The sequence below is a fragment of the Felis catus genome, chromosome C1, assembly GCF_018350175.1.
Source record: "Felis catus isolate Fca126 chromosome C1, F.catus_Fca126_mat1.0, whole genome shotgun sequence".
Taxonomy (NCBI): domain Eukaryota; kingdom Metazoa; phylum Chordata; class Mammalia; order Carnivora; family Felidae; genus Felis; species Felis catus.
This window is the reverse complement of record NC_058375.1, coordinates 63,070,032-63,091,251: the sequence shown is the minus strand read 5'-3', so window position 1 is coordinate 63,091,251 and position 21,220 is coordinate 63,070,032. Positions and strand designations below refer to the sequence as shown.

At 37.2% G+C, this 21,220-nt stretch overlaps 1 protein-coding gene and 1 pseudogene across 10 annotated transcripts in view; one reads left to right on the top strand and one right to left on the bottom strand.

Moving 5' to 3' along the window:
- SLC44A5 (solute carrier family 44 member 5) overlaps positions 1-21,220 on the top strand; it is a 374,661-nt gene that overhangs the window by 59,163 nt on the left and 294,278 nt on the right. For 9 of the 10 annotated variants that reach the window (XM_023258835.2, XM_045036031.1, XM_023258834.2 and 6 more), the window contains one exon: positions 432-508. The exons of the other annotated variant lie outside the window; for it this stretch is intronic. In XM_023258835.2, the coding sequence (XP_023114603.1) occupies positions 496-508 (13 nt within the window). In that variant the 5' untranslated portion in view covers positions 432-495. The remainder of the gene's footprint in view (positions 1-431; positions 509-21,220) is intronic. 10 annotated transcript variants of the gene reach the window in all.
- LOC123379386 overlaps positions 13,987-21,220 on the bottom strand; it is a 102,846-nt pseudogene continuing 95,612 nt past the window's right edge.

Here is a 21,220-nt window from a genome sequence, read left to right as displayed (position 1 = left end):
CCTAAAATTAGGAAACACGGAGCTAAACTGAAAAGAAAAATGCCATCTACCACCAATTTGGCAGATAAGCATAAAAACATAAATGGTAGTGTTGAAAAAAGGTTGCATATAAGCAGAAGACAGAATAGAGATATCAACTGGTTAGGCATGCATCTTACAGGTAGATGTGAAGTGTGAGAGTAGATAATAAAAATAAGGACCAGGATTTAGGAGGCAGTGAGAATTTTATTTCAGTATAGTAAAGAAGAAAACAGTTTCCTGCAAAGAGTAGATACCTGTAGTATTTTATGTGTTAGAAGAGAATTAGGCTAATTCTCTAGGTTTTTAGGGAGTGTAAAGTGTAGTTGTGAGAATATTCCCAAAATGTTGGTTTTTAATAAATTAAAATCATTTGCTTTAGATAACCATCTCCATACTTGTTTTTATCACAGACTTCTTTCTAAGCAGCTCAACTGTGCAGTGATTCAGGCCGCCTTCTGAAGATACAGCCTCTTTATGAGTGACGAAGGTAATCACCTACTCGAATTAAGTCCCTCTTGATCTGGACTTTTGTGTAAAATATTATTTGTTCAATATTAAATAAGGATGATAGAAAAATGAATATACACATTGGGAGCTGTACCTGAAAAACTGCAGCACGTTAGACATTATGGTTCTCAATCTTTTCCCATCTCAAGACCTCCCATCTCATCCTCTCTTCTGCGTCTGGATCCTCCCTATCGCAGTGATTCTGGGGTAGATTTGGTGAGTGGGGGCTATGCAGTTAGTAAAAGCACATCCTCACGCATATTCAAGTCACTTCTGAAGCTGCTCCCTTTCCCCTGTGTCGTTCTACCTGAAGACTTATTGCTATAAGCAGAATCTTTAACATTTATTTTAGAGGATTATTGTTTTCAGCCCCTTTCTCATGTTGTGACATGCCCAGAGCTTGCTCCTTAGAGAAGTAAGCAAAATGCTGTCAGGTGTTCCTTGGAGAGGGACCATGGGGCTTCCCTTCAAATTTTAACCCTCGTTCCTACTATCTCTATCTCCAGAATTAGGTTTTAAGCCCCTGGTAGGCACAGACCAGGTCTCATCCACTTTTTTTGCCCTCTTCAGGCCTAGCCTTTAACTTTGGGAAAGGTGGTTACTTAGTGAATGTTTATTGAAAATGAATGCTGTTTTCCTTAAGTGCAAATTTTATTCCTTCATGAAGGAAAATTTATTCCTAGCTATGAACAAAAAGTAAAATGCTGCATAAGTACAAACTAAAATGGAAGATATACAATGTGGAACTTGAAACAGCAGCTTTGATCTTTGGCTGCGTATTTTAAGAAGATTAAAAGGGTTATTAAACATAGGATCTAAAGATTTAACAAGATGCTTAAAAATGGCCCAATAATGTATCTAAATCTACATAAGGTTCCTGAAGGCTGTAAATGCATTGCATTGTGTGGCTGGTCACTAATAGGAACCCCTGCTTCTATGAGTGTGTTCCAGGGGATTGTGCATCCAGAAGTTATCCGCTGAGTGCGGATTACAGTTGTGCCTAAACTATGAACACTGGGGAATAGCCAGTTTAAAGGACATTTTCTTTCATGCAGTTATACAATGTTATTAACATACTCATATCTGGGGAAAATTAGTCTTTTAGGCCTGTTTGCTCATCTGTCTGTAAAAGAGAATAACAGTAATTATTTCACAGACCAAGGTAAAGAGTGTATTGGCACAGTACCTGAGAAGCAGTATGTATATGCTGATGAAATGGTGGTTTTATGGTTGTTCACAAATTGTGATTCAGAATTGTGTTACAAATGCTTGAGTGTATTTGAGGTAGAATTACTACAGTCACGTTGTACTTCAACTACACTGTAGTTTATTTTGGCTCGTGTGAGCTAAGAGCAAAACGTTGCTGCCATGTACAACAATGGTTTAAGGGAAAATAATTTCTCAAAGGTAAACAATTGGCATGTTCCTGGAGCTGTGGACCCATGATGCACTTGTAAGTTGAGTATTACCTCGCCCTTTTCCCTGTTGCTCATTTAATATTTATCTCTCTTTTATGAATATTGGCTATCTGATAATCTAGAAAAGACATCACAACTTCCACCATCAGGAAGAAACCATTTCATTCACAGTAACATCCACCTTTTTTTTCACTTCTACTACTTGATGCTTCTATTGACTTCCATTTGATGTCAAGTAGCTTGCAGGCCTTAGACTGTAAATGAATAGTTGCCTTTCTCTATGGCATTTATAAGTCAAACTCCTTAGGCTTGAGTCATCACTCAACTCATTTTGTAAGAACATCTTTCTCTTTATTTTTTAATCCCACTTTTGGGAAAGTTTTAACAGATGTAAAGAATGAAAAAACTATGATGATTAGAAATCTATGACAAAAGTCATAGGAAATAGCACAGATCTTGGCAAAAACGTGTCCATTCATAGGGCAGCACTTGTACACTTTGTGTTTTATTGTATTTTATTTATTTTGTTTAAAAATATTTCTTGAGTTTATTTGTTTTGACAGAGAGTGAGAGAGAGCATAAGCAGGGGAGGGGCAGAGAGAAGGAGAGACAGAATCCCATGCAGATTCCATACCATTAGCACAGAGCCCAGTGCAGGGCTTGAACTCACAAGCCTTGAGGTCATGACCTGAGCTGAGATCAAGAGTCAGATATTTAACTGACTGAGCCACCCGGGCACCCCAAACACTTCTACACTTTTTAAAGTAGAGCTGAGGGGCGCCTGGGTGGCTCAGTCGGTTAAGCGGCCGACTTCGGCTCAGGTCACGATCTCGCGGTCATGAGTTCGAGCCCCGCGTCGGGCTCTGTGCTGACAGCTCAGAGCCTGGAGCCTGTTTCAGATTCTGTGTCTCCCTCTCTCTGACCCTCCCCTGTTCATGCTCTGTCTCTTCCTGTCTCAAAAATAAATAAAAACGTTAAAAAAAATTAAAAAAAAAAAAGTAGAGCTGAGAAGCTGCAACATCACCCACACCACCACCATCAGTACAGAATATTCAGTAAACAAAATTACCTGTGAAGCTGTGCTTGGTTTCATAGTAAGAGAAACACATCGAGAGCAGTGACCAAGAATTACTTATACAGAATTGACAGACAGACAGAATAAAACCATTAAACAAATATCTCTATATGGGCACTGGGGTTTTCATTATATACATGTAATGTACAAATGAAATTTTGGCATGCAAAAAAGGCTGATTATGTGTCTAAAATTGAGATAAAAGTCGAGAGATAAAATTTAAAACTTTTGTGTTTGTCAGATTGATTGATGTGTGTTAGTAACAATGTGACTATGTTCTTCTGAGTTTGTCAGGGGATAGAGCATTTCAGTTTGGTGGCCACCAGGACAGGACATCAGGACAGAGGCACGGAGAGTGAGGGTTGTTACTCTTTGGAGTGGGTTCTTTAAGGCGGACCCAGACTCTGGGTAAGCCTGGTGCTAGTACCTGGCGCTAATGCCTCATGCTATATTTCCAGAATGTGCCTTTAGCTCCTGTAACTGGGGGGCGAGGTCATGGAAAGGAACGACAGTATTTTTATGCATGTAGCTCTAGGAGGTACATGGCTTCAGGGACAACAAAGAGAAATGCCAATGCCAGAGATAACCAATGGGTAAATGGTCTAGCACCAAAAATTGCCTCAGAGAGGAGTAACAAATTTCACCTGATGTGAAACTGATGTGAATTTTATGTTTCCAAGTGCACATGTTAGCAACAAAGCCAGCAAACATTCAAATCGGATTTTCCTAAAACAATTTTTTTTAACGTTTATTTATTTTTGAGACAGAGAGAGACAGAGCATGAATGGGGGGAAGGTCAGAGAGAGAGGGAGGCACAGAATCGGAAGCAGGCTCCAGGCTCCGAGCTGTCAGCACAGAGCCCGACACAGGGCTCGAACTCGTGAACCACAAGATCATGACCTGAGCCGAAGTCGGACACTTAACTGACTGAGCTACCCAGGCGCCCCTCAAATTGGACTTTCAAGCTGACAGTTTACTCAGACTTTCTACTTTAGCTTAAATGTGAGTGCCTCAATTCACTCCTTATTCATTTCTGCAATTGAAAGGAGGTCTTTATAGTAGGTCTTAAAGCACACTGAAGATTTATTTGCCTTAACATTTTAATTTTGTTAAATGCCAATAAATGCGATGCCTTATATTCACTCTTCTGTTAGGAAACTGCCTTAAAGAAAATGCTTTACTGTAAAATTTAAGAATTATATCATAATTCGTATTTCCAGAAGCCAAGATGCTATTTCTGCATTTACCTGCACGTCTAAAAATGTATCTAGATCTACATCCATATCCATATCTGTATCTATCTGTTGTCCAGTGGTCACACTCTCAAACTTACTTATAGAAAATAGAAAATGACATATTTAGACAGAGTTAATAAGATTAAAAATCATATAAAAATTAAGGATACATACATACTTAAGGAAAAAAGGACTGCAATAAATGCAAGTAAAGGCAGTAACACTTTTTCTTCCACCCTAAGGCAAACAGTTGATCAAGACCTATCTGTTAATTCTTAGATTTTTTATTCTACTTCTTTGGTTGACCTCTCTTCTATAGCACATATAACAGCACTGAAATATTACAGAGATTCGCAAGGTTCCTGTGCAAAGATGAATCACAAATTTGTAAAGTTGGCATATTTTTGCATAGTTAATTACTTCTTTCTTTGGGTTCCCACTGTATATTGTATATACGTTGGCTGTCTTCTTTCTGTATTATAATTTTTTGTTTACTTCTCTGTCTCTTTCATGAAACAGAATTCCTTAAAGAAGGAAATTATTCTTTTTAAAAAAAAAATAATCTCTACACCCAACGTGGGGCTCAAACTCATGACCCTGAGATCAAGACTCACATGCTATACTGACTGAGCCAGCCAGGTAACTCAGGAAATTATTCTCTGGATCCATAATGGATAGTACAGTGTCTGGCTTCTGAAAAGCACCCAGAAGGTGCCTGGGTGGCTCAGTCGGTTGACTGTCTGACTTTGGCTCAGGTCATGACCTCACAGCTCGTGAGTTTGAGCCCCACATCTGGCTCTGTGCTGACAGCTCAGAGCCTGGAGCCTGTTGTGTCTCCTGTGTCTTCTGTGTCTCCCTCTTTCTCTGCCCGTCCCCTGCTTGTGCTCTGTCCCTCTCTCTCCAAAATAAATAATCATTAAAAAATTTTAAAAAGCACCCAGAAGATCTTTAATGAATGAGTAAAAGAATGAATAAAAATTTTATAGTCTGTGAATAAGAAACATGGAGCAATTCTTTGTATTCATCATTCTAACCCAGAAATTGATTCTGAAACAGTTAATCCTTTTTTCCCTCCTCACCTTGTCTTCCGAGTGACAGAATTTCTATTTTAGTGTGATGCCCACATGGCCACCTCCTGTTGATAACTAGTAGGCACAACTCAGTTTCATGATGGACAGATGGACAAGCCTGCTGTTGTTCTTGGCCATGATACCGTTACTATTTAAATGCATCAAACATACCTTTCTTCCCTCCCCCCCCTTTTTTTTTTTTTTGCAAGACTACACATATTTGCTCCAAACACCGCTCTGCTATATTTGTAATATTAGAGGCCCATAAGCAGGCCCTGGAAGACAGATTAGCAGACATATTTTGAGAGACACATGTCAATCTATCACAAAAAAAAGAGGACTCCATGGGAAAGAGGCCATAAAATATTGCTATTACTCAACTGAGGAGGGGTAAATTGTGCCTCTTTCTCTCCTAACATAATGGGATTGATAGGAAGAAAAATAAAGTTGCAATATGTTTCTGGAAAAAGAAATCCAGATTATGCTACCAATTTGAATTGTTCAACTAGACGACTGCAGTTATTCATTGAAATTTTATATGTAATTACATATATGAATATTAGTTGCTTCAAATTAGTTACATAAGCTACAGTTCATAGACTTATCCAAACATTGGCATGTTATTTAAATTTATAAGCCATATACAATATCCAAAGGCATTTTAACATGGAATTTTTTTTTGTAAGAAAAAAGGAAATAGGGGAAGAAATTTACTTATTTTTTCTCATGGGGCAGGCATGTTTATGCCACTTCCTATGTTTTTCATGTCATCTTCAGAACTACACTGTGAAATGCATTTTATTATGATTATTTTATAAAAGAGAAACCTAGGACTCAACGATAGTAACTTGTTCATGGTCACAGAGCTAGGAATGACAAAACTAATTCCAAGGCAAGTCTTTCCAACTCAAATTTATTCTCTATTTACTGTGTTGGATCAGCCAGCATACAGCAAGTTTTCAAGGAATTTGAGTTTTAAAAATGTAACTAGTAGTGTTTAAAGGATCTTCCATATTGTGAATGATGTCTATGATGCCAGCTAAAGTAATTTCTTCTAAGTTAGGCAGGGTACTTGTCCCCTTTTCCGGATAAGAAAGTGGGTTGATTTAAAAAATGATTCAATAATGTGCTGCAGGGAGGGGCACCTCGATGGCTCAGTCGGTTGAGTGTCCGACTCTTGGTTTCTGCTCAGGTCATGATCTCACAGTTTCATGGGTTCCAGCACCACATTGGTCTCTGCTCTGGCAGCGTGGAGGCTGCTTGGGATTTGCTCTCTCTCTCTGTCCCTCCCCCACTCACACTGTCTCTGTCTCTCTTAAAAATAAATAAATAAAAACTAAAACATAATAATAATAATAATAATAATAATAATAATAATAACAACAACGTGCTGCAGGGCAAGCGATCTCTGCATTTTTGGAATACCTAAGCCAGAAAGCAGAGTGTTCCAGTATTTCACAAACATTCCTTGGGAACTATTGTTCTGCTTTCTAGAAGTCATGATTTGTCTTGACTATCCTGTTTGCCTAAAGGACCCATGCCTGGGCCAACATGATGGGGTCTGACAAGAGCTCTTGGTTTCATTCTTGTTCTGACCAAAATCATGGACCACCAGTGATCTCAACTGACAAAGAGGGTTGAGGTGAAAATCACTCCAGTTTTCCAGGGCTCTCCTAGCAAGCATCAGTTTGTGGCTAGGTTTTCCTGAGACCCACATGGATTGTTCCTGTGTATATCCAGACCCCAGGAGAACCCTGGAGCTGACTGCCCTTTTTTGTGGAGCAGGGGCAGTATAGGCCCTGAACTGCATCTACCTGTTTCAAGCATTCACTCCTTCCCCTCTGGCATGGTGGCAGGGTCCATGTTGAAGAGAAGAAATTCTGTGTGCTTGATACTTTCCTCATCCTACCCTCAAATAAGAGTTGGGCTCACTTTCTCAGGGTGAAAGGATAAGCTATGGGACCAACAGCTGTTACCTTGCAACTAAGTAACATAGTTGCTAAAATGGATTAACTCTGTGAGGTAACAGAACTGCCATTTGCTGTCCTGGTTTTCTTGGGTAATGCAGACAGTGCCAGGAGCAATTTCTAACTGTGTTAGATGATGGTTTCTCCCAAAAAAGCAGCTTCAATTACAGTATACCTAAAAATGAGAGTTAATCAAGACAGACTTATCAATTGGCTGGGTAAAATTTGACAAGTCAGTTTCATTCCAACTGAGTTGCAAAGGTGATTGCAGTATTAGGAAACTGCTTTAGGGAGAGGATCTGGAAAATTATAATTCTAAAATGTGAGCACAATTTCCATGATGAGGAAATGGCCATTATTTATATTAAAATAGATGTCTATTTCTCTCCATTATCTCTTATTTTTTCATATTCCTTCAAATATGTTTTTCTTGTAATTTAAATTTAGTGATTAAACTATATTATAATAGTGCATTCCCATTAATGAGAGAAATGTCACCTTTAAAAAGTTGGTTCAGTAGTATAAGTTATTTTGGGACTGGATTTGAGCCCAGTTCCTATTAATGAAAACTATTTTCCTTTTCTTTTTCTAGGACAGTGGAATTAAAATAATCTGTTTTGTCTATTTCCAGTCATGACACATTCTAGGCTTCGGTAAATAAACCCAACTGAAAAATAACAGACTAACCAACTCTGTCTATCACTTGACTCAAAACTGTCATTTTTGATTTCAACGTTATATTCATGAGCATTAATATGAAAACTCTCTGCCAAAGGTTTGCTTTCTGTGTTTTGATTGCTTTAGAATAGAAATTTAAATCCTGAATTTCAGAAATAAATGAGGAAAGGCAGTGGGGAGAATCCTGGAGGGGAGTCAGGAGGCTGGTTCTGGTCTTGATCTGCTACCAATATGTGACTGGATGAGTCACTTTAAATTTCTTAGCATCAGTTTTGTTTGCTTTCACCAAGATGATTAGACCAGGTTAGGATGGCAAATGTTAGCTCAAACCCCTTCTCTGTTAGCTCTGATCAGTTGGTAATGGCTGCCTAGAGGGCTGCATTGGAGATAATGGTGGGCCTCTTTCAGACCTGACTGACAGGAGTATTGGGGGGGGGGGTGGGTAGGTGGCAAGAAAACCACTGATCTGATTTACTATCCCTGAACTTAACAACTTCTTGGGTGATTATCTGCTTCAATTTTGACTTTCATGATTTATTCTTAACTTTTACTTCAAAAAATGGTCTCCCCATACTTGAAGACATTTTGAAAGTTTGAAAGCAAGGAGACATAGTCGTTGAGATCACCTAGCCAAAACTAGCTGATGTATATAAAGGTACTTTGTAAAAGGTAGAGCACCATTTTTGTTATTTGAGGATTACATAACTAATTAATGGTAAGTTTTCCCATGATTCCTTTCCTCTCTAATTTTTCATGAATGCTTGTTGCATGACAGATGCAGCCTCTTTCAGTAAATTTCTTAGAACTTACTCATTCCATTGATAATTAAGATCAATAGGTGTTAAATTGTATTGTATAGACAGTAACACTGTGTAGATATTCAGAGAGTTAGAGGGCTAAAGCCATCAGAGTTGTCAGGTAATATTGAAGAAGTATTGAGCAGAAGTTAAATAAAAGGGCATTGTTAGGTATGAGACAGAATTTTAATAAAGCATGTAATAAGATATAAGCACAATTTAGAACAATAAACAAGAAGTTTAAGCTATTGTGTTTCAATAAGAAAAATTTGGATTGCTAATAATATTAATATTGATAATATTAACATTTATTCACCCATTCATCCCACCAGTTGAGTACTTCCAATGTGCCAGACCCTGCACTACACGCTGGGGATACAACTCTTAGCAAAATGGGAAAATCCTTGATTTTATAGAGTTTACATCTTAGTGGGACAAGGCAGATAATAAACAAAGCATCAAGCGAGATACGTGTTACAGAGTAATAATTGCAAAGGAGAAATATAAACCAGAGGAGGGGAAAGGGAATTGTAGTAGTGGGTTGCAGTTTTGGACAGAGTGGCTGTGAAGTACTCAATGTGAGAGTGACAATTGAGTAATGACTTGAAACACTTCTCAGGCACTCTACTAAGTGAGTTACATATACAAAATCATTAATTTTCATAGCAACTCTGTGGGAAAAGGTACTACATTATCTTCATTTTATAGATGAGAACCTAAAACCCAGACAACTAAAATTAAGTGTAGGAGTTGGGATTTAAATCTGGGAAGTCTAGTTTCAGAGCTTATGCTATTAGTCTATAAAGAATGGATAACAAAAGTCCTTGAAAAGGCTGTTTGAGGTCAAAGAATGATAGACCTAGAGAGAAATTTGCTGATTATCTAATCCAGTGGTTTTCACAGTGTATCAAAATCACCCAGAAAGCTGGTTAAAACCCAGGTTTCTTTACCCTGCTTCCAGAGTTTCTGATTCACTGGGTCTGGAATGAGGCCTGAGAATTGTCATTCTAACAAGTTTCCAGGTGATACTGATAGTTGGGCAACACTTTGGGAATCATTGGTTAGTCCATTGGTTCTCAAACTTGTCTGTACCTGGGGAACTTTTAAGAGCTGCTATTCCCTATTGAATGTGGGGTACTGACAGCCAGCATTTCATTGGTCTGGGCTGAGACTCTGTATTAGGATGATATGAGTGACTGCAATGTACGTGGAGGATGAAATACCACTAGTCTAGTTTAACCCTCATTTTATAGGTGAAGAAACAGAGGTCTCAAGAAATTAGTTATTCCCTTCTTGTTTTGGCTCTTAGCATTCTGCACATTGTTTCTTTCTTTTTTTTAAATTTTATTTAAATTCCAGTTAATTAACATACAGTATAATATTAGTTTCAGGTACACAATACAGTGATTCAACACTGCCATCACCGAGTGCTCACCACAAGTGCCTTCCTTAATCCCCATCCCCATCACCTATTTCACCCATCCTCCACCACCTACCTCCCCGCTGGTAACCATCAGAAAATAAGAGAGACTTATTTTCAGTTGTAATTTCTTTTTTTTTGCCATTTAATTTAATTTATTTTTTAAATTTACATCCGAGTTAGTTAACATAGAATACAACAGTGATTTCAGGAGTATATTTCTTAATGCCCATTACCCATTTAGCCCATCCCCCCTCCCATACCCCTCCAGTAACCCTCTGTTTGTTCTTCAAATTTAAGAGTCTCTTATGTTTTGTCCCCCTTCCTGTTTTTATATTATTTTTGCTTCTCTTCCCTTATGTTCATCTGTTCTGTATCTTAAAGTCCTAATATGAATGAAGTCATATGATATTTGTCTTTCTCTGACTGACTAATTTCACTTAGTATAATACCCTCTAATTCCATCCATGTAATTGCAAACTGGCAAGATTTCATTCTTTATGATTGCCAAGTAATACTCCATTGTATATAGATACCACATCTTCTTTATCCATTCATCCATTGATGGAAATTTGAGCTCTTTCCATACTTTGGCTATTGTTGATAGTGCTGCTATAAACATGGGGGTGCATGTGTCCCTTTGAAACAGCACACCTGTACCCCATAGATAAATGCCTAGTAGTGCAATTGCTGGGTCGTAGGGTAGTTCTATTTTTAATTTTTTGAGGAACCTCCATACTGTTTTCCAGAGTGGCTGCACCAGTTTGCATTCCCACCAATAGTCTGCACATTGTTTCTTACTCACCTAATTGCTTCTCAACTGTAAGTCAGGGGCTGTGTACCTGTTTGCCACACAGTAAAGTTTTAATAAATGTCTATTATTGAATCACTAACATAGAAGGGAATAGGGAACCTCTGAAAGTTTTTGACCAGCAAAGTGATATATATTGAAAGTATGTATGTATGTATGTATGATTGACTGACTGATTGATTGATTTTAAAGATTTTATTTTTAAGAAATGTCCATACCCATATGGGGCTTGAACTTATGACCCTGAGATCAATATTTTAGGAGGATTTATTATTAGGAAGGATAAGATGAAGAGATTAGAGATGTGATGATTTTCCTACTGCAGTGGCCCTGTAGAGACTTGATACTCAAAATGTGATGGAGAACAGCAGCATCAGCATTGCCTGAAGCCTTGTTAGAAATGCAGACTCTCCAGGGGAGCCTGGGAGGTTCAGTCAGTTAAGTGTCTGACTTCGGCTCAGGTCATGATCTCACGTTCATGAATTCGAGCCCCATCCCACCCCCCACCCCTCACCTTGTGTTCTCTGCTGATAGCTCAGAGCCTGGAGCCTGCTTCAGATTCTGTGTCTCCCTCTCTCTGCCCCTCCTCTGCTCACTTTCTCTCTCTCTCTCAAAAATACAAACATAAAAAAAAAAAAAAAAGAAATGCAGACTCTCCAGGCCTACTGCAGACCTACTGAATCAGAATCTGCATTTTTACAAAATCCCTAGTGAGCTGTGTACATATACAAGTTTAAGAAGCACTGTTCTAGGGCATCATATGACTAATGCCCAGGTCCCCTGGGGGGTCCTATGGGGTAGCCCTAGGGGGTGTCAAGAAAAAGCAGCACATATGAATGGCGGGGCAGGTCAGCTTTTCCTTAAGTCTATTTGGGATACCACCTCTCTAGGATCTTCATAGATATTCAGTGGTCAAAAAGATTGGACAAATACCAGTTAAACAAAGCTAAACAAGTTTCTTTATGACCAGACTTCTTTTATCTTTTAATATGCTAATGAACTTTTTGAATGTCCAAGAGAAAAGCTATATTGTACAGCTGCTTCTACATTTACTGATCATGGAAGTGAGTTTGGGGGGCATCTTTCCATGTTACTATGTTGTGCAACACATCTTGGTAAAGTTGTAATAGTCCCTTTGCTATAATTAGCGTTTCAGACATAAGATATTCTGAAAGATCCTGGGCAGGAAACTATCTTATATATCCTAAATTTAATATCCATTACTTAGCTGTTCAAATGCCTAACCTTTTATGTGACTTCATTTCTGATTCACTTTCATTGGCTGAAGTCTATTGGATAGAGTTATAGGATAGGTGTGGCTTCTGTCAGTGCTGGTCTGGGAAAAACTTTTAAGAGTCAGTTGCTAGTTATGATGTCTGATGGAAATGAGAAGAACATACTGGAAAATGCTGGGGTCACTGGTAACACACTGAAGTTTATTTGTGGTAGGAATGAAATCAGAGGGTATGACTGTGAGTGATTACTGGATAAACAAAGAAGATAGACAGAAATTTAATTGACAATAATGAGCCACAACATCTGTCAGCAAATTTATAGTTAGAAATAAAAAGAAGCAAATGAACAGATACATTTGAGAACTAAGGTTGTTTTAGATTAGGACTGTCCAAAATTGGTTTTTCACAGTTTATTTCCATTGGTGCCTCTTTTGAAAATTTATGGCCTATTTTAACACTGACATGTTGATTATCCCACATTCTTTAACTCAGAAAGCATTCAATTTTAAATCACACTCACCAATAAACTACCTATATTTTAGATAGCACTTTATTTTATTTTTATGTATCCTTCACATGAAGTTTCACATTTCCTTTTTCTTTTTGGTAGCAGTATACTCACTACTCAGTAGTAAGTGGAATGAAGATGGTTTCTTAATTATACTCTTGGTTTGGGCAGTAAGCAACATTACTTTTAATTTTTTTCTTTTCTGTTAATAAACCAATGAAAAGTATTTTTGATTTGGATATCCTTTCAAATGCTCAAAAGCTTAACTTTTCTTCTTTTAGAAGCATCACATATTTAATGTCAAAGAATTTGAATTCGAGTACAAAAATTAAACAACACATGATTTCAACATTAAAAAAGCATGACAGTTATTATTGAAATAATTATACAGTAAATATCAAAACCACATTAGAAACATAACTATAAAAACCTGAAATACATTGACAGCAAAATTATAATTTATTTCTATAACAAATAATTAACTAAAATGTTTGCATAGTTATTTTCAAGGACCACAATGGTTGACTGCTTTTTCTTTATCACTGCATAAAATTTGCATCTTAATCTTTTTGCCCTTCATTTCATTCTACTTAATAGATGCTTCTGGGTATATAATTGTCATAATCTCTAATACAGATAGTGATCCTTGGTAATCAAATCTAGTGTAACCATTGTCTGTAAGTGCTTAAATATTTTGAAATGCTATTTAGAAAAATTATTATGCAAAATTTAACATAAACTGCTGGGTTCTATTGCCCACTCAGGAATTATAAATATTTCAAATCCCAAAAGTTTAAATGGAACAGTAGTTTGCCATGCTTTTATACAGAGAAACCACTGAATAACTTTTTAAACTTAGCATTTTTACAAATTCTACAAGAGTAGGTTATTCTGAATTATGATTGATGTTTACTATGTTGAAATTAATATATATTTATCATTTGAAAACCAAATGTGCAAACCTAATTCTAAAATAAAACAGTATTTTAATCTGCAAGCTTTACAAAGAAACTTCCATACTCAAGTTTACAATATCTTCTTTAGAAGAATGAGGCCTAGTTAGAGATATATAGCTGCTGTCCAATATGGCTGCCAGTAGCAAGTGATATTATTGGTGGCAAGGGACAGCTTTGATAAGAATAAGGCCTTGAGGTATAAAGAAGCATGCTAGAAGTCCCAGAAGAGAGGGTAGCACTAACAGGAGAAAGATTATATACTGAGCTGCAACAGAAATTGTAGTCTCTTTATTCTCTCCAAATTCTTTTGCATAGTCCAGGCTGAAGATCTTGTGTTCCCTGTCCAAATGAAGTAATGTAAACTGGTCTGACAGTTCCTTTGCATCTTCTAACGTAGTACAGTTTGTCTGGTATAACGTGACTCTGGGATCCATTTGCAATAGCAGGAATAACAATTTTATATACAAGAATACTTTCTCATCTTGACTTAGATGAGAAATAAGTAAAAATTCTGGTGGTGCCCAATTATTTTTCTTGCAGTAATAATCCAAATGCATTACTGCCAAATTGAAATGATTGGATTTTAAAGAATACATACTGCTTGGAGTAAGATTTGTTCCAGGAAAAAATGGATAAGTGCATCTTTCAATTTCAGGGGGGCCTGGGCTATGCTGACTATTGATTGAGACTAGCTAGAAGAGTTGGTGGCTTGCATAGAGTTTTCAGGTGGCTGTCTTCTTTGTTAGCAAACACAATAAGGTTTTCAGAATTAGGGCTAATCTGACCACTAATATGCTGTCTCAATTCTTTATTTACTGGTTTTGCCAGTGTTACCTCCATACTTGCTCCATTAATGCATTTTCCATTCATAACAGACATAGCAGCCACTGCATCTTCTCAGTTGAAAAAGTGAACAGAAGCCTAATCTCTAAGTTTCTTTACTCGAATATTCAACTGGACCAGGTTTGAATTGTTGAATTCTGCTTTGTTTCCTCTGTAGTTAAGATCATTAAATTTCTTACATAAAGAACTTTAGCTCTGTATGGTTTCCTCATCAGCCCAATCTACTTGAATGGTATGGCTCCAGTGTACCTGGAATTAGTTTTCTCCTAGCCATAGCAGTGGCTCTGTGAGATTCATATTCAGCAAATGCAAACCATGATCTTTGGTATTATCAGTTGCACTTGGGTGAACAATGACATCTACAACTCCTTCTGTAACTTTCTTCATTTTGTCCAAAATTTCTTCTTTGTTTCCTTAGGAATAGCTCCAATAAATGACCTGTAATTATCCAAGCTTAAACATACACGAGTAAACTTACCTCATCAAATCTCATAATTATTAAGAATTCTGATGGCTAATGGGCTTTTTCTTTTATAGTGTACATCACAAAAGCATAACCTTGATTTTCACCACTAATTCCATCATAAGTCAAAATTCATATACCTTCCCAGCTCTTTCAAATACAGAAACTAACTTATTCATCTTCATGCATATCTTAAGGTATTTTTCCTACAAAAACTTCACAGCCTCTAGGTGGAGGTGAACCTTCAGAACATGGAGGTGGACAACCAAATTTCCTTTACCTATTCTCCTGAACCATGTTGTAGCCAGTTTTGTTTTTTTTTTTTCATCAAAAAATGCTGCTTTATTCTGAGTACCAGTTCTGACTTCCCTGCGTCCATTTGTTCCGTTTTCTTCATAATGGTTGCAGTTCCCCTTTGGGGTTTCAAATGTTGGTCCTAAATCCCTGGGACCAACGACCACAAACCACCACCACCATTTCACGGATCAGTCAGCATATACAAAAGCAGGGGTCACCATAGAGGGGAGGAGAGCCCACCTTAAACTTTACTTTTTATTCCCTTTTCCTGGCATTAAAATATGTCATTTCTTGCAAAATCAAGGAAGTACTATTATTTCTATTTATGGCATATATGTAATTCATGTAATTTTTCTTAGGAATTTTTCTCTTAAAAGTTTGATATTACTTTAATGGGTAAATTAAATTTTGGGTATGAAAATGTTTTAAATCTGATTCAACTCAGTATCTCTTTATTGTATTTCCTGTACTTTCAGAAGAAATTCTGAGGAGAAGGGAATAAAATTTTTAAAACATCAAACAGGATATATTGAATTAAATAGTCTTTGATTTCAGAAACTTCTAGAAGGTGTTGGTATAGTTTCAACCCACTTTTCTCCCTCTCTAAAATCTACAGTTCCCAGAACACTATAATTTGAATGGTGATCCAAGATCTTGTAAGCTACTAAGTTATCCCAAAGAAATTTAATTGTTCTTATTTTAGTAGATTTACTAAGGCAGAAAACTAGACTGAGGCATTACAGAATATATAGAGATTGGCAGTCTTTGGAAAGAGTGCTAAGATGTTTGATCTGTCCTATTGTCAGGCTAAGAATGCTGTGAGATGCCATTTATGAGGCTACTCTGCCTCTTCAGTGGAGTGAACAGGTGAAGAGGGCTAGATGGGTGCTATGAGAACACCAGCTGCTGAATTTTGGACAGCATGGGTCCCAACCAAAAGCCCTAATGGTTGGTAGGTGTCATGAGCATGTGACAAAGGCACACACATGAGTTGTCTCTTCCCACAACGTCAGCTTTATTCAATCATAAAGCAAAGCTAATCACAATTATAAAGCAGGTTCAGGATTCCAAACTCAATGACATTTCACCATGTGATTAAACTTGGCTTCTTACACAGCACACAGAGCAGAACATAAGACAAACCACACAACAAAGGTAACAGAAGGGTGTTGGAGTTAATGAACCAAAGGCAAAGTCAGTCTGTGGGCGTGCAGTTGAGATAAGGCCTCTGTCTGGTCTGGGTCAGCTCCTGGCACTTAATGCTCATTATGTTCAAGCAGTGAAGGATCTCAGGTCTGTTCAGAGATCAATCGGGCAGAGCCTTCTGCAGCAGCTGCCTTTTTTAAGCGGTCAGACATAGAGGGGTCGCGTCTGTAGAGTCTGACAGTTTGCTGCAAAAATCCTCCCCTTTTTAAAGGGGTTTAATCGGTCTTGGGCCCCTGCAGACCTCGTCTGCTTCTGCTTATTATCAGTTCTGAGGTGTCAGCTGATGCTGGTCTTGGTGACATCTTGTAGCTACGGTACCTTTGACTCCTTTCGGCATTGCTTGACTCAGGCCCCTGCTTGACCTGAGAGGTTCTATTTTGCTCTCTATGGTAAGAAAGAGATAATAGAAGCAGTAATTGCCCCACATACCAAAGGTAACTTACTAATGATCCTTATTTAAAATATATACCAAGGGTCGGCAATATTTATTCCAGAAAGATTTTCAACAAGATTTGGAAATTGGGGTTCAAGTTAAGCTTTGGGTTACTAGACGATCCTATCACCTAAATATTTGTACAATATCCATCCAAGAAAGTATTTATCAAGCATCATTAGGGGTCATGTTCTGTGCTGGGTCCTAGAATGTCGGGGCAAGAAAAAGATAAATGTTACCATTGCTATCACATAGCTTGCTGACTAGAGTGTAATGCAAACAAGTAAACAAAATACTATAACACTGTAATATGCCATGATAGGAGAATATAGGGAACCATGGTAGTATACAGAAAGGGGTACTTAGCTTTTAGTTAAGGAGTCAGAAAAGAAAAGGCATCTACATGAAGGATGAATAGGCATCAGATGGACCAAAAAGAGTTGGGCAGGAGGGAACATTCTGGGCAGGGGTAAAAAGCATATACAAAAGCTCAGAGGAAGATTGTAAAGAATGTTTTTTTTTTTTTTTTGGAGCATATAAACCTTGGAAAAAATAAACAAAGTCCTGACATACAGGGTTTTGTAAACATTTGAGCTTTATTCTGGATGGAATATAGAGCCATTGAAAGGCTTTCCAACAGAGAAATGATTTGATATACATTTTAAGACAATGACTTTGGTGGCATTCTGGAGAATAAACTGGAGGGAGATAATACTTGAGAGAATGAGACCAATGGGGAGACTATTGCAGAAGTTTATATTTGAGAAGATGGTAGCCTGTATTTGACAAATGATGGTATTCTTAGTAGCTGGTGCCATTGTATCTGGCACACTAAACTTATTTATTCTTAACTTTTATAAGATTGAAGTGTTTGTCATTTTTAACTTTGTATTTCCCATCTTATAATTCTTTAAGAAACCATTCTTATTTCCTCTTTCTTGTATTTTTGTCAATTATTATGTCTTTGCTGCTTCCTGAATATCTTCCTGAAAATGTCTTTTCTGGTCTTGACACATATGTATCTTCCACCTTTTGTCATTGTGATTTCTTTTTCAAACCTGAGTACAGAGTTAATGATAAAAAGAAGTAATTATGAAGAAGTATAAGTGAATAGATTCTGGTTGCCACAGCTATGGATAGCCTGGGATTTCCTGGAAAGGACAAGTAGAAAAAAATTCACTGGTTCTCAGCACTGGAAAGAAAGAAAATAGTTTAGAGACAATCAGTGTTCTTAGAGGAGAGAAGGCTTGCTGTAGAGCAATCAATATAGTAGAATTAGAAAAGACCGACATGGATCAACCCCAAAGTGCAAAAAGTAATTAAGGACACAAAAGCACATAATAAATGTCAAGTTCAAAATAGAAGCTGAGAAATTACAGAGTGAAGTTCAGAGTTTAAAAATGACAGAAAAACCAAAGGTGGAAAATGACAAAAAAATCTCATATAAAGCTACCGAAAAGTGCTACAATATTACAGCAATACTACATAGGACAAAAAGGTCAGTGAACAACCCAGAGAGGTGGCTAATGGATAGCAAGGGTGACTCATTGACTGAGAGGGTCTTGTAGACGTTGATTTAAACAAGTAAAATTAAATGAATTAAAGCACAGTCTTGCTAAACAGAGAAATCAACTAAAAATGAAAGAAGTAAAATTGTTCTTTGGAAATGTTACCAGTCAATAGGTGACAAAGAAATTGAAAATTGGAATTCTCGTATAGGACCAGATATGCTTACTTTTAGGATTGGAGATGTCCAAGGCCTTTAGAAATCCTTTTTTAAAAAGTATGTTACTTTTGTGTGTATTTTGTTCCCTAGTCACCCAAAGTAGGTCATTTTTAATGCTTCCTTGGCTTTCTATGTATTATAGTATGACACACCCTTCCCTCACCAGGTAAAATAAAGGAAAACATCAAGAATAAGAAGTATAGACATCCTAGCATAAGAATTTCCAACCTATTAAACTTTGGCGGGGTGGCAAAGGGAGGGAGAATGTGCTTGTTGCTGTGTGAAGTAGAGAGTTGGAGGAATGGGAATTGCTCACTCTGGAAATCCTTTGTCTTAATTCCTTTGGGCTGCTATAACAAAAATATCATAGACTGGGTGGCTTAAACAACAACATTTAGTCCTCACCATTCTGGAGGCTAGAAAGTCCAAGATTTGCCAGAAGTCTGTTTCTTGGCTTCTTGTGAACAGTTGCCTTATAGTTGTGTGTGTGTGTGTGTGTGTGTGTGTGTGTGTGTGTGTGTGTGTGAGAGAGAGAGAGAGAGAGAGAGAGAGAGAGAGAATGAGAGAGGCAGATAGACAGGCAGACAGACACACACACACACTAATCCCATCATGACGCCTTCACTGTCATGACCGAATTACCTCTTGAAGGCTATATCTCCAAATACCATCACTTTGGGGATTAGGGTTTCAACATATCAATTTGGAGAGGACTCAAACATTGAGTCCATAGGATTCTCAGAGATAAAATTTTCCAAAGAGAGAGCGATTGTTCTTTTTTAAATTGTACGTTAAAGCCATAGCTTCTGGCCTTTTGGCTAAGACCAAGTGTAATTGTACGTTAAAGGCAGGATTCAAAGAATGTGGGTGCCTGATTGGTTTATGCTCTATTTGCATTATGCTTGGGGAAACAAGGACCATAAAAGGTGGAGTAGATAGTGAAGGTGGTAGCACCTGAGGTTGGACGGGAAGGGAACTGAAATAAATCACAGGAACTGAGGGAATCAATAGAAGGGGAATGCGAAGAGCTGGTCCTTGCAAGGCAAAGGACTCTCAGGCCTCAGGAGGCTGTTGTGGGATTTCCAATTCCATGTAGCTATTATGCATCTGGTTCTGGAAAGACAATGGTTAACTCTGGGATTACTAATTACATCACTTTAAATGTAATTACATTACTTCAAATGTAACTTTAAAATTTTTCCTTAATTTTATATTTAAACTTTTCTCAAATACACAGAAAGGTTGAAAGAATGTTATAATATAAACACATGTATACTAATTACCTTGATTCAACAATTGTTCATATTTTGCCATATTTGCTTCATGTAAGTATGTATATTTTTTCTGAATGCCTTGAAAATAAGCTGCAGATATTGTGATATTTACCATAAATGTTTTATATAACCACAATTTTACCAACACATTTAAGGGAATTAAATATCTAATATATATAATGAAAATAACTAAGTTATCTTCAAATTTTTCCAATTGTCCACATAATTTTTGGATCTCTTTTTTATATTTATTTTAATGTTTATTTTTGATAGACAGAGAGAGACAGAGCATGAGTGGGGGAGGGGCAGAGAGAGGGAGACACAGAATCTGAAGCAGGCTCCAGGCTCTGAGCTGTCCACACAGAGCCCGATGCAGGGCTTGAACCAATGGACCGTGAGATCATGACCTGAGCCGAAGTCGGGTGCTCAACCAACTGAGCCTCCCAGGTGCCCCTAGATCTCTTTTTTAAAAGCCAGGATTCAAATAAGATTCAGAGATTGCATTTGGCTTTTAGTTTTTACCAATGTCCTTTAATCTAGAAGTTTCCATTTCTTTTTTTTTTTTATAGCTTTTACTTTTTAAAGACATTACAGGACAGTTGTCTTTTGGCCGTTCCCACATTCTTTATTTGTCTAATTGTCCCATATGGTGTTGTTTTCCTGGTTCTTATATTATCTGGATTTCCTGCAAAATGAAACTAGATCTAAACATTTTTGGCAAGAGTATTGCATAGATGATGTCCTTATTACACATTATGTTACTACAAAAGGTATGTAATGCCAGAGTTTCCACTAAAATTATGTTAAGTTTGATAATTTGGTTCCTATGGTAATCACCAGATTTCTTCATTAAGGCATTTTTTTTCCCTTTTTACAATTAGCAAGTACTATATGGGATAATACCCTGAAACTTTGTGAATAACCAACAATCTTTCACCTAAAAGATTTTAGCATCTATCAGTGTTCCTTGCCGGAAACAATTAATATCATTAGGAATGGCAAATGATTTCCTAATTGTGATTTTCTAATTTGTATACAATTTTTTCTATATTTATTAGCTGACATTTTTCTGTGAAGAATAATTTTCCCTCATTAACTGGTATATAATTGTATTTCTTTCTAAAGAAGCAGGACGTAGTCATTATTTAAAAAAATGATTATAGCAATTTTGAATATAGAGAAAAACAAACTCTAGCTATAATCTCAACAGTGAGTAAACCAATGTTAACAGTTTGATATGTTTCTTTCCATTCTTCTTTCAAAGCCTCTAAATGTATATA